General features: G+C 63.1%; 2 protein-coding genes across 6 annotated transcripts; both read right to left on the reverse strand.

Moving 5' to 3' along the window:
* Positions 1-10: 10 nt before the first annotated feature.
* ROBO4 (roundabout guidance receptor 4) lies at positions 11-7,818 on the reverse strand. 5 transcript variants are annotated; one of them, XM_075774587.1, is made up of 20 exons: positions 7,704-7,803; positions 7,533-7,577; positions 7,141-7,419; positions 6,923-7,061; positions 6,716-6,843; positions 5,936-6,048; positions 5,589-5,808; positions 5,372-5,493; positions 4,723-4,894; positions 4,491-4,641; positions 4,270-4,400; positions 3,717-3,893; positions 3,346-3,643; positions 3,010-3,252; positions 2,485-2,844; positions 2,248-2,397; positions 1,888-2,157; positions 1,477-1,805; positions 1,225-1,362; positions 11-1,128 (listed from the first exon to the last, which is right to left on the reverse strand). In XM_075774587.1, exons 1-20 carry the CDS (start codon positions 7,765-7,767, stop codon positions 983-985), a joined length of 3,675 nt encoding a protein of 1,224 aa, XP_075630702.1. In that variant the 5' UTR covers positions 7,768-7,803; the 3' UTR covers positions 11-982. The 5 variants fall into 5 exon arrangements, with proteins under 5 accessions (XP_075630702.1, XP_075630703.1, XP_075630701.1 ...); XM_075774588.1 differs by having other exon boundaries at positions 2,485-3,252; positions 7,704-7,818; XM_075774586.1 differs by having other exon boundaries at positions 2,248-2,367; positions 2,485-3,252.
* Positions 7,819-8,281: 463 nt separating this feature from the next.
* On the reverse strand, positions 8,282-15,059 carry HEPACAM (hepatic and glial cell adhesion molecule). Its single transcript, XM_075774600.1, has 7 exons — positions 14,706-15,059; positions 12,207-12,548; positions 11,699-11,980; positions 11,498-11,591; positions 10,656-10,729; positions 10,500-10,570; positions 8,282-10,413 (listed from the first exon to the last, which is right to left on the reverse strand). Exons 1-7 carry the CDS (start codon positions 14,788-14,790, stop codon positions 10,126-10,128), a joined length of 1,236 nt encoding a protein of 411 aa, XP_075630715.1. The 5' UTR covers positions 14,791-15,059; the 3' UTR covers positions 8,282-10,125.
* Between the last annotated feature and the right edge of the window lie 334 nt (positions 15,060-15,393).

The following is a 15,393-nucleotide window of genomic DNA, read 5'->3' on the forward strand; positions in this document are numbered from 1 at the left end:
GGGCCAAGCACATTTGGGAGGGATGAGGATGCTGGGGAGGGATGAGGATGCTGGGGAGGGATAAGGAGGAGGGTCAGGTGGGGCAAGGACCCTGGGGACAAGGACAGTTGGGAGGGATGAGAATGCTGAGGAGGGACAAGGATAGCTGGGGGGGATGAGGAGGGTTGGAAGGGATGAGAACTGTTGGGGGACGAGCAGACGTGGGAGGGACAAGGACACTGTGGTGGGATGAGGGTGCTGGGGAGGGACAAGGAAGGTTGGGGCACAAGGATGGTTGGGGGGATGAGGACACCGGGGAAGGACGAGGTTGCCTGGGAGGGACAAGGACAGTAGGGAGGGACAAAGAGGATGGGGATGAGGATGGCGGAGAGGGATGAGGAGCCTTGCAGGGGGACAAGGACAGTGGGGCAGGATGAGGATGCTCAGGAGGGAGGAGGACCCTGGGGATGAGGAGGGTTAGGAGGGACGAGGACACTCCGGGAGGGGCACAAGGACATTCAGGAAGGACAAGGTGGCTTGGGAGGGATGAGGACACTTGGGAGGGCCAGGGATGGTTGAGGTGGGACAAAGATGCTGAGAAAGGACATGGATGGTGAGGCAGGACAAGGACAGTCAGAAGAAATGAGAACGGTCAGCGGGGATGAGGACAGTCAGGGGACAATGACCCTGGGGAAGGACAAGGACACTTGGGATGGACAATGGTGCTTGGGCTGGACGAGGATGGTTGGGGGCACAAGGATCTGGGGAAGGAGGAGGACACTGGGGAGGGATGAGGACATCTGGGGAGGATGAGGACAGTGGGGATGGGTGAGCAATTTGGGGAGGGATGAGGAGGCTGAGGAGGGGTGGGGACACTGGGGAGGGATGAGGACACTGAGGGAAGACAAGGACACTCGAGAAGGAGGGACACCTGCCCACTGTGGTGCCACCCACCCTTCGGGGGTGGCTTTTGCTAGCAAAGGGCCCCTTTTTGGGGAACCGCTTAATAAAGCTGGATTTTAGCTGAGCCGAGGGCACTCTGGCCTTGCTGCGTCCTACGCCCCGGGGACCGCTGCGCTCCTGTCCCTCCTGTCCCCGGCTCGCCGCCCACCCTGGCCCAGGGGCTGCCACCCCCCATCCCGCAGCCACCTGCAAAGAAAAGGGGACTTTTATCAGCACCTCACACCGGGCAGCAGCCTGCACCGCCCCCGGTGCCCATCACCCCGGCATCGGGGCACCACTCACCGTGCTGCGGGACGCCCACGGCCGCCTCCGTCCCTGCTCTCTGCGGGACCCCCAGTGCTGTCCCCCAGTCCCAGGCAGGGATGGGGACCCCGGGTGAGAAGACCCCGTCCAAGGGTGATGGTGGTGGTGAGGGACCTGCTGGGGACGAGGCAGCAGATGGTGGCATCACCGTGGTGTCACGACGGGGCCACCTTCCCCAGGGAGGTGACGAAGCTTGGGGTCAGAGGGGGGGTCCGGGGACGCTTCGCTCACCCCCGTAGCCCCCATCGGTGTCCTCGAGGCTGAAGCAGAGGCCATCGACGGCCACAGCCAGCGCCCGGGCGAAGCTGGCGTCCAGGAGGAAGGAGCCATCGCAGGAGCTCACCAAGCTGCAGCGGGCGCTGGCGAAGTTGTCCTCTGAGACGGACCCCCAGCCGTTCAGCAGCGACCCCCCCGGGGAGCCCCTCGTTGCTGGCCGCTCTTCCTCCTCCTCCTCCTCTTCCTCCTCCTCCTCCTCGCCCAGCTCGGAGGCTGGTGGCCCGTAGATGTAGCCATAGGTGTGCAGCGGCGAGAAGGACCGTGGAGTGGTCGGTGCCGGGGGGCTATGGGGAACACGGTGGGGATGCCGCTGGCACCGGGGGGTGCTGCCCCCACAATGGTGTCCTGCAGGGGGATGGGGTGTACCTGGGGCAGATGGTGTCCTGGTCCATCTCCAGGTCCTCAGCCACCCGCTCTGGTGTGAGGACCCCGTCGCTGAGCACCGGTGAGAGGCGACCAGGGAGCAGGGACCTGTCCCTTGGGTGCCTGGTGGCCGGGGACGTGTCCTTGGGGTACCTGTTGCCCAAGAACATGTCCCTGCGGTGACCAGTGACTGGGGACGTCTCTTCGGGGTGCTTGGTGACTGGGGATGTGTCCCTTGGGTGCCTGGTGGCTGATGACACGTCCTCAGGGTACCTGGTGATCAGGAACATGTCCCTCGGGTGCCTGGTCACCAGTGATGGGTCCCTGGGGCACCTGGCAGCCAGGGACACGTCCTTGGGGTACCTGGTGACCAAGAATGTGTCCTGGCAGTGACCGGTGACTGGGGACATCTCCTCAGGGTGCCTGGTGATGGGGGATGTGTCCCTGGGGTGCCTGGCATCTGGGGATGTGTCCTTTGGGTACCTGGTGGCCAGAAATGTGTCCCTTGGGTGCCTGGTCACTGGTGATGGGTCCCTGGGGCACTTGGTGGCCAGGGACATGTGGGGGTACCTGGCGGGTGGGAATGTGTCCCTGTAGTACCTGGTTGCTGGGGACTTCTCCTTGAGGATCCTGGTGACTGGGGACATGTCCCTTGGGTGCCCACTGGCTGGGGACATGTCCTTGGGGTGCCTGGTGGCCGGTGACATGTCCCTCTGGTGCTTGGTCACCGGTGATGGGTTCCTGGGGTGCCTGGTGGTTGGGGACATGTCCTTGGGGTACCTGCTGCCCAGGAATGTGTCCCTGCGGTGACTGGTGACTGGGGACATCTCCTCAGGGGGACTGGGGACTGGGGACATGTCCCTGGGGCACCTGGTGACCAGGGATGTGTCCTCAGGGTGCCTGGTGACCAAGATTGTGTCCCTCTGGTGCCTGGTGGCTGGTGATGGGTCCTTGGGGTGCCTGGTGGCCAGGAACATGTCCTTGGGGTGCTCAGTGACCAGGGACATGTCCCTGGGGATCCCATTGACCGAGGACATGTCCTTGGGGCGTCTGGTGACCGGGGATGTGTCACTGGGGCTCTCAGTGACCAGGGACACATCTCTGGGGATCCCATCGTCCAAGGACATGGTGACTGGGGACATCTCCCTGGGGATCCCATTGACCAAGGACATGTCCTTGGGGCACCTGGTGACCAGGGACATGTCTCTGGGGATCCCGTTGACCGAGAACATGTCCTTGGGGCGCCTGGTGACTGGGGACATCTCCCTGGGAATCCCATTGACCGAAGACATGTCCTTGGGGTGCCTGGTGACCTGTGACATGTCCCTGGGGCTCTCGGTGACCCTGGGGCAGGCGGTGGCTGGGGACCTGCAGGTGCCAGGGACACGGTGGGTTTTGCAGCAGGGGGTTGGGGTGCAGGGCACCCACCTGCGTCCCCAGGGTGGGGACACCCAGACTTACCGGGTCACCGGCGGGTGCCAGGCGTGGGGTGGCCTCGGGGGTGTCACTGGTGACCCGGTGACAGCAGAGGCCAGCGAGGCGCTGCCCCGCCGCGGTTTTGGGGAGCTGAAGACCGGCAGCTGCCGTGGGTCCTCCCCGTCCAGCACGGCGGTGATGGTGGTGTCGGTGTCACCGTCACGTGCCCTCTTCCGCGGCCACCCAGCTGACAGCCCAAAATCCGTCCCCCACTCACCTCCGCCCCCGGTGATGGGGCCGGGGCCACCCGTGATCACCGGGGTGCTGTGCACTTGGTGCAGCTCTGCGTGGGGCGACACCGAGCCGTGAGCCACCTTCCCGCTGCCCCCTCTGCTCCCCCCACCGCCCATACCCACCTCTCTTGCGGACACGCTCCCAGGGTGCCGGGTTGGGGGTGCTGGGTGAGGTGCGCACCCCAGGGTGCCCCCCACCGCAGTACCCGGTGTCCCCAAGGGGCGGTGGGTGCCCCCCACGGAGGCTGCTGCGGTTGGGGGGCGTGGGGGGGCCGAGGCTCGGCGACTCCAAGGACAGGGCTGGAGGGGACAGAGAGGCCAGGGCACCCATGGGTGCTGAGCTGGGTGTCCCTTGTCCCCTGTGTCCTTGGCTCTGTCTGTCCCCCGATCCCTGCCGCCTGCAGAAGGGTCCCACGGGAAGGGGGGGGGCACACAGGCGGGGGTCCCAGGGATAGGGTGAGGGTCTCGGTCACCCTTTGTTGGTCCCATAGCACCCATGGGGGGTCCCAGGCACTGGGTGGGGGTCCCGTAGCAGTGGGTGAGGGGTCCCATGGAACTGGGTGGGTGTCCCAGGGCACCGAGTGGGGGGGTCCCATTGGGACAAGTGGGTGTCCCAGGGCACCCTGTGGGAGGGTCCCCTGGCACTGGGGAGGGGTCCCAGCCCCCTGGGGCTCACTGGAGGGGTGGGGGTCCCTGCCATCGCTGCCCAGGAGCCGGCTGCTGAGGCTGCTGCTGCTGCTGAGGTTTCGGGGGTCACAGCCGGGTTTCCAGGGGCCACCGAGCCACGGCGAGTCACTAGCCACCAGCCTGCGGGGCAAGGGGTGCCATCAGGGCATCCCACCCCCACCACAACAGAGGCTCCCCCCCCGCCACGTCCCCCACCCCACATCCACTCACCTGCGGCGAGCCGCGGCGTCCTGGCTGGCGCGGCGCTGGCAGAGGAGGAGGAGGAGGGCGAGCAAGGCCAACCAGAGCAGCGAGCCGGTGGCCGCGATGACAGCGGGCTGCCGCAGCACCTGTGCCACCCCGGTGCTCCCTGCCGTCAGCCCTGCAAGCGTCCCACCAGCGTCACCCCCGTGCCACCACCCGGACCCCCCGCCTGCGCCCCACCTCGCTCCCCATCCCCTACCCAGGATGCCGCAGGTGGTGTTGCTGGGCACCCCCAGCCCTGCGCTGTTGAAAGCTGCCACCCGGACGCAGAATTCGGCCCCGGGGCCTGGGAGGAGGGTTTCCAGGTGACGGGTGCCTCCATCCACCGTTCTGTTGGTGGGGTGCTGCCAGCCCTCGCCCATTGACCAGACCTGGTAAGCACCAAGAGGATGGTCCCCCTTAGATGAATCCCCTTGATGGATCCTCTTTGATGGATCTCTCCTGAATGGACCCCTTTGGATGAACGCCCCTAGGATGAACCCCCCCCCTTGGATGGACTCTCTTAGATGAATCCCCTTGATGAACCCCTTTTGATGAGCCCCCTTGGGTGAATGCTGCTGGGATGAACACCCTTGGATGGGCCCCCTTAGATGAGTCCCCTTGATGGATCCCCACTGATGGACCCCTCTTGGACAGATGCCTTGGATGACCCCTTTAGATGGCTCCCCTTGATTGAGCCCGCTTGGATGGACCTCCTTGGTTTAGATCCACTTGGATGTCCCTCTTCTTTACATTGACCCCCTCAGATGGATCTCCTAGGATGGACCTCCACCTTGGTTGACCCCTTTTGGATGGACCCTCTTTGGCCAGAAGTCCCCCAGTCCCCCCCCCTCCCAGTCACCCCAAACCTTGTAGCCCCGGATGATGCCATTGTGGGCCTCAGGAGGAGGTGGCTCCCAGCTCACGACCACGGTGCCGTTCCCCATCTCAGCCTGGCCCACGGTGACGTGCTGAGGCGCCGCGCTTGGCACTGCCGGGATAGTGGTGCTGAGACTCCTGGGACCCCCAGCTGATCCCCCCATCCTCCACCCGGGCATCCCTGGGGGCACCCCACCCCAAACGCACCTTCCTCGGGTATCCAGAGGTGCCTGCTGTTGCTGTCCAAGCCCTGGGTTCCTCCAGCGTAGGGTCGGACCTTGAACTCATACTTGTAGCCCCTGCGGAGTGCGGGGATGACGGTGCTGAGCAACCCGCCCGCATCGTGCTGGACCCAGGACGTGCTGGCAGGGAGCAGGCAGCGGTACAGCACCACGTAGCCCTCCGGCACCGGCGCCAGCGTCAGCATCTGGAGGGGATGGGGGAAGGGTTACAGGGCATGGTGGGACACAGACAGGACATGGGGATGGAGCTCCAGCCTCATCCCTAAGTCCCATCCCACCCCTCCGGTGGGAACGTCCCCAGATCACACCAACCCGCCAGCGGAGGTGGACGGCGGCAGCAGGCAGCATGGTGCCGTTGTCCAGGTGCAGCCGCACGGCCAGCAGGTCCTGTGGCGCAGCCTCCCACCGGCCCGTCGGCAGCCGGTCTGTGGGGCAGAGGAAGGCTAACAGCAGTGCCGGGCAGGACCAAGGTCCCCCAGCACCTGCCCAGGCACCTGCCTCAGATACCCATGCCTGGAGACCCTGATGTCTCCCTTGAATGGACCCACTCAGATGGACCCCTGGGATGGACCCCTCTTGGATGGACGCCCTTGGACGGACACCCTTTGATAGATCTGTCTTGGATGGACACCTCTCGGATGGACCTTCTTTGATGGAGCCCATGATAGACTTCCATTCATGCATCCCTCTGAGATGGACCTTTTGGATGGACGCCTCGTGTTGGATCTGAGATGGACCCCCTTTGGAAGTACCCCTTTTAATGGACCCTCTTTGAATGGACCCCCTTAGATGACTCAGTTGGATGGACCCTTTTTGGATGGATTCCCTTGGATAGACCGCCTTGGATGGATGTCCTTGGATGGACCCCTGTGGATGGACTCCCCGTGGATGGACTCCCCTTGGATGACCTCCTTGGATGGACCCCTCTTGGACAGAACCCCCTTGGACAGACTCCTCACGGATGACCTCCTTGGATGACTCTCTTGGATGAACCCCATTGGATGGACCCTCTTAGATGGCTCCCCTTGCACAGACCCCCAGGTGGCCCCAAGTGCCCGTGGTGGTGGAGGCCCCAGAGGTCCCATCACTGACCCTCCACGTGGAGGCGCGCGGTGGCAGCAGCGGTGCCCAGCTGGCTCTGTGCCGTACACACGTAGGTGCCAGCGTCGGCGGGCGTCACAGCGTAGAGGCGCAACGTGTTCTCCTGGTCCACCTCATGCCTGCGGGTCACCGGCTCTCCATCAGCCCCATCACCGCCCCATCCCGGGGATGGGACACCTTCACCCTGCCACCACCTACCTTCCCCAGGGCAGGTCCCCGCGTTCCTTGTGCCACTGCACCCGCGGCGCTGGGTCACCTTGGGTGCCGCAGCCCAGCTCCACGGCGCTGCCGGCCACCACCACGGTGTCACTCGGGCGCCGCACGATGGTCGGCTTCTCTGCAGGGGGGGACATCGAGGACGTGGCACCAGGACCAGGCGAGATGTTTCCACCACCCACGGGACACCCTTGGCTTACCCAGGACGGAGACATGGGCGCCCCGGCTCTCCCTCTCGCCCGCCGCATTGGCCGCCACGCAGACGTAGAGCCCGGAGTCGCTCCGTCGCGCCGGTGCCACCCGTAACTTCCCGTTGGTGACCACGTACCGGTCACCGGTCAAGTCCAAGGTCACCCCGTCCTTCTTCCAGGTGACACGGGGTTCGGGGTGCCCCGAGGGGGGGACGCAATCCAGCTCCAATGCTTGCCCGGCCGTGGCCACCAAATCGCCTGGGTGCAGGCGGAAATTGTCCCGCAGCGCTGCGGTGGGGAGGGGACACCACGGCTGGGGTGGGGGCAGGATTTTTTGGGGTGTCATCGTCCCCCCCCCCCTCCCTCCCCCCCCCCCCATCCTCCCCACGGGGTGTCCTTACCAGCTGCAGTTTGGGGTGCCGTGGCCGTGCCGGGGGGGTGGCAGCCTGTGGGGTGACACATAGGCCGTGGGGATGGCGGTGGGTGCACCGAGCGGGCACGGGCTCAGCCCTGATTTGGGGGGGGGGAGGGCAGATTTAAGGGTGTTTTGCCCTCCCAGGGGCCGTGCTCACCTCCGCGGCGCAGCGCGGCGAGGCAGAGCCCCAAGCCCAGCGCAGTCACCCAGCCGCCCGCCATGCCGGCCCCAGCTAGCCTTCCCGCTTCCTCCCTAAATCCCGGTCCCTCCCCGCCAGCACCGGGGCTGGATCCGGCTCCGGATGGGGGGGGACAATAGCCGGACGCGGGGGCCGGGAAGTGCCGGGGGGGGGGGGGGAGATGGACATAAACAGCTCGGCCAAACCACAGCGGCGGGAGCGCCCGGTTGTGGTGGCACCGGCAGCACCCAGAGGCAGGGGGGCTGTGGACACCGTCGTTTTACAAATTTAATGAATCAGAAGAAATTCCCCCCTCCCCCCCCCCGCCACGTTCAAAGGAAGAAGAATTAAGAAGAAACAAGTTCTCAGCTGGGGACACCTTCAGTAGGGACCAGAGTGAACGGTCCAGGGTCTCCTGAGCTTAAATTTGGGTGCCAGCAACATGCGTCGAGCTCGTCCAGCCTCAGCTGTCGCCCACCTCTCGTGTGCGTCCCCCCACCCTGGGGCGGGGGGGGTGGCACCCTGTCCCACAAAGACACCCAAGGGTGCCGCTGCCGGCCGGGTAGTACGTTTAGTTTATTGGTTAGTAGCGCACCCTGAGCACCCCGGGGTGCCCCGGCACCCACCCCGGGCACCCTGGGGCCCGGCTCGCTCGGCCGGCCACTCTCCGGTTTTCACCCTAAACCTATTTTCCGGGAAGGCCTGGGGGAGAGGCGATGGCGCGCGCCCCAAATCTGGGGGATTTTCACAGAAAATCCAGACGTGGCGGAGGGGCGGCGCTCGGGCCGGGGGTTTGAGCCCACGTGTAGGGGACGGTGCAGCCAGGGAGCTGGGGGCAGGAGGGACCCCCCCCCACCCCCCCCCAGTTCAGGTCTCCTGTGCGCGCGGGTCTGCGCCACGGCGGGTGTACGCGGCACTCTTGCACACGCGAGGTGCGGGTGCGCGCTGTGTGCGTGCTCCTGGCGCCCGTGCACGCTCCATGCACAGTCTTATCCGCACGCTGCGTGCACGCTCCTTCCGCGTGCTCCATGCACGCCCTCTGCGTGTTCCCTCCTCACACTCTTTGCACGCTTGCTGCATGCTCCGCGCTCGCTCTCTCTGCATACTCACGCTCTCTGCACACTTCTTGCACACTCGGAAAGCACTCCAGATCCTGGCACGTGCTCCCTGCAAATGCCATGCACAGTCTTACCTGCACGCTCCACGCACACTCTCTGCACACTCCGTGCACGCTTTCTCCACGTGCTCTGCGCACGCTCTCTCCACACAATCCGTGCAGTCTTAGCAGCACACTACGTGCGTGCTCTCTCTTGCACGCTCTGTGCGCTCTCTCTTTGCTCATTGCACGCACACTCTCTGCACACCCTCGTGCATGCCCTCTTGCACCCTTTGTGCACGGTCCAGGTACGCTCTGTCCACACGCCCCGGTCACGTCCTCTCGCACGCTCGGTGCACGCTCTGCACGCTCCGTGCGTGCTCTCTCCACACATTTTGTGCACGCTCTCTCTGCGCCCTCTCTGCGTGGCAACCCTGCACGCGCTGTGTACGCTCTCTCTGCGTGCTGCGAGCACGCCTTCTTGCACGCTCTGCGCACACCCTCTCTGCTCGCTCTGTGCACGCTCGCTCTGCGCTCTACGTGCACGGTCCCTCTGCACACTCTATGTGCACGCTCCGTGCGTGCTGTCTCTGCGCTCTCTCTGCATGCTCCCTGCGCGCTTTCTCTGTGCGCTGCGTTCACGTCCTCTTGCACGCTTCGTACTTGCTCTCTCTGCACGCTGCACGCACTTTGCTCTCTCTGCGTGCTCCGTGGGTGCTCTCTTGCTCGCTCCGTGCGTGCTCTCTCTGCACGCTCTGCGCACGCCTTCTTGCACGCTCTGTGCACTGCGTGCGTGCTCTCTTGCACGCTCCCTGATTGTTCTCTCTGCGCAGCACGTGCACTCTGCTCTCTCTGCATGCTCCGTGCGCGCCCTATCGGCACGCTCTGTGCACACCTTCTTGCACACTCCGCGCGCTGCCTGCGTGCCCTCTTGCGCGCTCCCCGATTGCTCTCTCTGCACGCTGCATGCACTCCGCTCTCTCTGCATGCTCCGTGCGCGTCCTCTTGCTCGCTGCGCGCACGCTCTCTCTGCACGCCTTGTACACGGCCTCTTGCACGCTCTCTCCGTGCACTCCCGGCAAACACGCGCGCTTTCCGCACGCTCCCTGCACGCTCGTCCCGGCAAGAAAGCCATGAAAGCGACGCCCCAGGAAGGCGGGGGACGGAAGAGGGGAGCTCCGGGTGGGATCAATAGCAAATTAGTGACTTTACGCCCAACCACACGATGCCCGGTGGCGGGAGCGGGGCCGTGGCGATGTCCCCGCTCGCTTGCCGCCGCCGAAACGCGCACGTGTCCCCCCCGGCTCAGGCGCTGATCTCCACGGCGTTGACCTCCTCCTGCTCGCGGATGACGTGGACGCCAGCAGTCCGCAGCAGCCGCGGGGCACCGCGGGAACGGGCCGGCGAACCCGGCGGCGACCTGTGCGTCCGCGTCGAGGCGGGTGAGCGAGCTGGCGAGCGATGGTAACGACGAGTCGAACGCCCCACCGGTCCCGGAGAGCGACCCGCTGCCGGTACCGGCGAGCTGGCGTAACCCGGTTCGACCGCGCCGCGGGGTTCGGGCGGCGAATCCTCCTCCGCCTCCGGTGAGTCCTGCCGAAAGCCAAGGGCAGACGAGTGTGCCGAGCGCGCCGGACCTGGCACCACAGCGCGAAGCCGGCACGCTACCGGCCGCTCACCTTGTCCTTGAGGATGTACAAGGCCACCGGGTTTTTGCGCTCGTGCTCGCCGCTTCGCGGGATGCCCTCGGCTGCGTGGAGGCAAGGCGTTGCTTACCGTGCCGGTGGCGTCGGCGTCCCCCAACCCGCCGCCACCGCGCCGGGGCCGGCACTCACCCTCGTGCTTCAGACGGTCCTCGTCCTGCTCAGTGTATTCAGAGGCCGGTTGCGTCTCCGCTTGCCGCTTCTCCCTGGGGAAGGGACAGGGGATGGGGCAGCACCGGCACCGCGGGGCGGGGAACTGCGGTGCTGCGGTGAGGGAGAGGTGGGGTGGGAGAGGAGAAATGGATCAAGGCAGGATGGGATGGGATGGGATGAGATGAGATGGGACGGGACGGGATGGGATGGGATGGGATGGGATGGGATGGGATGGGATGGGATGGGATGGGATGGGATGAGGTGAGGTGAGATGAGATGACGTGACATGACGTGACATGACGTGACATGACGGGACAGGAGAGATGGATCAAGGCATAGGATGGGATAGGATAAAATGAGATGATATGATGAGATGAGACTGCATGGGATGGGACTAAACAGGATGAAGCAAGACGGGACAAGATAAGACGGGATGGGTCAAGACAGGATGGGATGGGATGGGGATGGGGATGGGGATGGGATGGGGATGGGATGGGATGCGGATGGGATGGGGATGGGGATGGGATGGGATGAGGATGGGGATAGGATGGGTATGGGATGGGATGGGATGGGATGGGATGGGATGGGATGGGGATGGGGATAGGATGGGGATGGGATGGGATGGGATGGGATGGGATGGGATGGGATGGGGATGGGATGGGGATAGGAGATGGGGATAGGATGGGGATGGGGATAGGATGGGGATGGGATGGGGACAAAATGGGATGGGATGGGATGAGGTGGGATGGGATGGGACAAGACAGCATAGGACAAGATGGGACAGGAACACCCTTTGGCTCCTGTGTTACCCCCAGCCGTACTTCTTGGAGGGTTTCCAGCAGGCACAAACTGTCACCAGGGTGACGAGGAGGAAGATGCCACCTGTGGAGAGGATGATGTAGAGGGAGCTCCGGCCTGGGAGAGAGGAATGAGGGGGGACAACCCCCCCAGAATTTTAGCTGGCAGCATCTGCAAGGGATGGCCAGCCCTGGGGGTGTGGGAGGGGGGAACGGGTGGCTCACGGTAAACAGTGAGCTTCACGGGGACACTGCGGCCATGGCTGATGGGGTTCTCCACCAGGCAGCTGTAGACATCGTCATCAGCCATGAGGACGCGGGTGATGGTGAGGATCTTCTGGTCGGGGGAGAGGAGCAGGCGGGAATCGTTGCTCAGCGGCCGCCCGCCCTTCAGCCAGGTGTAGGTGGGCTTGGTGCCGTTCTCATGCGAGCAGTTGAGGGTGAAGAACTCGCTGAGCTCCAGCACCGTCGAGGAGGCCACCAGCACTTGCGGCTTCGATATGGGGACTGTGGGCAAGCAGGGGAACCAGGCTGATGCCACGTCTTGGGGAATGGATGGGCCCAGGGGATGGGAAGGGGGACATCGAAACCCCACTGGGGACATAGCCTGGAAGCATGGGGGGGTTGAACCCCCAAAACCATCTCCCGGTTGGAGAAAGCCCTCCCAAAAAGTGGTCGGGGAAGGGGTCTGATGGAGAACTCAATCTCCACCAGACGTCCTTCTTGCACTTACTGTCCACGGTGAGGTTGATGGTCTTCTCGCCAGTGAAGGTGTCATCGGTGATGGACACCTCCACCTCGTAAGCGCCTTCATCGGCCAACTGCAAGGGGCTGATGAGCAACGAGCCGTTCTCCAGCACCCGGATGCGGTCGCGGTAGTCGGGCCGCAGGTTGCCGATGATCTCGGTGCCGATGGACTGGACGACGGTGACGGGTTTGTCACGCTTCAGCTGCCACTTGACCACCGGCTTGTCGGCACTGGCGCTGGCGTAGCGCACCGACAGCAGCGCCGCTTTGCCCGCCGTGCCGCGGACCAGCGGCGTGGGGCTGGTGATGTTCACCCCTGACAGCAGACCTTGGGGTGGGGAGAGACAATGGGGTGGTGAGTCCGGGCAGGTCTCCTGGTCCTCTGGGCCCAGAGAAAAATGGGGAACCCCCTCCCGGAGCTGTGCTGAGCACCCCCAAAACACTTCATCCGTGCCGGGATGCACAAGCACCGTGCAAGCTGGCTGTTTGCATAACCCTTTGCAAAAATGCGTGTGTCGCCCCAAAAAGTGCACGGGGGGGGGGAGTGGGGGGGGGGAGCCCTCCTGCAGCCAAGTCAACACAACACTTTGCAAAAATGCATGCACCACCTCCAAAATTAAATTGGGGGCGGGAGCGCTCTTGCAGCCGAGTCAACGCGATAATTTGCAAAGATGCACGCCTTGTCCCCAAAAATTGCGTCGGGGGGTGTGGGAGCCCTCCCACGGCTGGGTCGATGCAACGTTCTGCAAAAATGCATGTATTACCCCCCAAAATGTGCGGGGGGGGGGGCACGGGAGCTGTCTTGCAGCTGGGTCCATGCAACCGTTTGCAAAACTGCATGCATCGCCCCAAAACCTGCAGCGCTTGTGGGAGCGCTCCCGCAGCCGGGTTGCTTCAGCCCTTTGCAAAGACGCGTGCATCACCCCCAAAACTGGGGGGGGGGGGGGGGGCAGGATTTTTGCATCCCACCCCCAGGCCTGTTGGATACTCCGGTCCAGCCAACCCACCCCCCCGCTGCAAACCGCATCACGGGGGGTGGTGCACGTGCATCGCTCCTCGCCGCTGGTTTTAAGCCAAAAAAAAGGCAGGAAAAAAGTGAAAAAAAAAAAAATTTTTTTTGGAGGGGTGACACCCCAAAAGAACCTTTCTCCCCAAAACGCCGCAGCCTCATCCCCCCCCTTGCCTGCCCAGGGGTCCCGTCCACGAACCCCCATCCGGATGCTGTCATCCGACGGCGAACAAACCCCGTATTGAAGGGGGTGGCGGGGGGAGAGTGGGAAAACCAGCTGGGGAGGGCAAAGCGGGAGCAAGAAAGGCTTTAAACAAGCCCGAAAAGTCATGGGACCTATTGGTATGCAGCGTCCGTCCGTCCATCCTCCCCGGCAGCACGGAGCTCAGCCCTGACAACATGCCCCGACCTGAAAAATTTAGGGGACCCCCCCACAGGGAAAACCCAGGCATGGGGTGGGGATGTGGTTTTTAATGCATCGTTGCGCCCCAAAAATCCCCCAAATGCTGCTCTTTGACCAGTTCTTCCCTTTTTTTAAACCGATTGCTAATTTTTTCACCACTCCGGGTAATAATTTTGGGATTTAATTCATAAATCAGGCAATATTCACATCTCTACAGCATCCCTGGCTGGCTCTTGCTGAAAAAAAACCCCATCAAAAATCCTTATTTTCCCACTATTTCATGGAATAAATCCCTATTCTTTGGGAAAAAAAAAGCACAGCAGCATTTTTGGGGTGCCCTGGCTGCAACGTAGGTGCTTTTTTGGGGTGCAAATCAAAGCCGGTGGTGTGCAAAACCGACTGGTTTTGCTTTGCGTCCTCGGCTCATCCGGAGGGAAGTGGGGCCTCCCTGGGGCTGATTTTGGGTCCAAACTTTGGTAAATTGGTGCAAAATCACTGCAGGTGATTTTTCTGCATAGTCAGACCTGGGATGGGGCAGTTTGGGGTTTGTTGAACCCCAAAATGTGGATATTTGGGAAATAAATGATGGAGGCAAGCAGGGTTGCAGTGGGATGGGGCAAAGAAGAGGGAACCTAGAAATGGGGTGAAAAATGGGCTTTTTGGGAAAGCTGACGGATGGGTAAGAAAATAGATTTGGAGGTGCTGAAAAACGAGCAAAAAAGGGGTTTTGGGGAAGCTGAAAGGGGGGAAGAAGCTCGGGTGGGGGGGCTGGTGCCAGATCCACCCCCCCAGCAGGACCTGCTTGGCTCCGGAAAAGTGTTTTTCCCAGTTTTTATCCCCCAATTTTTCCCCCTTTTTCCTCTCCCAAGCAGAGGGGATGGTCGCTGGTGCAGCATCCCCCCCCCCAAACCCCCCCCTTCACCGGGTACCACCACTCTCCTCACTCCCCCCCCCCCCCGCATCCTCCATCCGGATCCCCCCCAAAACCCCTGGAAAAATGGGAAACCCCTGGAAAAATGGGCAAACCCCTGGAAAAATGGGCAAACCCCTGGAAAAATGGGCAAACCCCCTACCTGCGTGCAGCGCCAGGAGCCAGGTCACCGGCAGCAAGCAGGGGGGAGCGGGATGGCCCCGCGGGGCGGCCGGCGGTCCCCACATTTCGGGCAGGCTCGCCCCCCGAATCGCTCCGCTTCCCCACTCCGGGCACGTCCCGCGCTCCCGGCTTGGCGCTTCGCCCAGCTAATTTATTTTTTTTCCTTTTTTTTTTTTTTTTTTTGTTTTTGTTCTTTTCTTTCTCAATAGAGCCCTGTGTCCTGGCGGCTTTCGCCTCCCCAGCGGCCTCGAGCTGACATTTATTTGGGGAAAAAACACTCAGATTTGCAATTTTCCCCCTGTTACAGCCCCCACCTTTCCATGTTTTCCCAATCCCTTGAGGGTGGGGGCATCACCCCATCGAGCCTGGCCAAGGTTTGCCATCCCCTCCGCAGACAATCCCATGGGATTTGGGGCTCTGAGCATCCCATTAAGTTGTTTTTTCTTTTGGGGGGGCATTTTGCAAAGCTGAACCCCCAACCAATGGAGACACACCCCCCCCCCTTTTTTTTTTTTTCTCTTCCCAAGCTTTAAAATGAAGCCGCGGTCGCATCCAGGCTTCGTTCCAGCTCCGGTGCCAATTAGCGCTGGTTCCCCGGGCGTCGCTGAATAGGGCAGCGGGGATGGGGGCAGGGTGCCCGGAGTCGCTTCCCACCCCCCCCCCGAGAC

The sequence above is a fragment of the Balearica regulorum genome, chromosome 23 (genome assembly GCF_011004875.1).
Source record: "Balearica regulorum gibbericeps isolate bBalReg1 chromosome 23, bBalReg1.pri, whole genome shotgun sequence".
In the NCBI taxonomy this organism is placed as follows: domain Eukaryota; kingdom Metazoa; phylum Chordata; class Aves; order Gruiformes; family Gruidae; genus Balearica; species Balearica regulorum.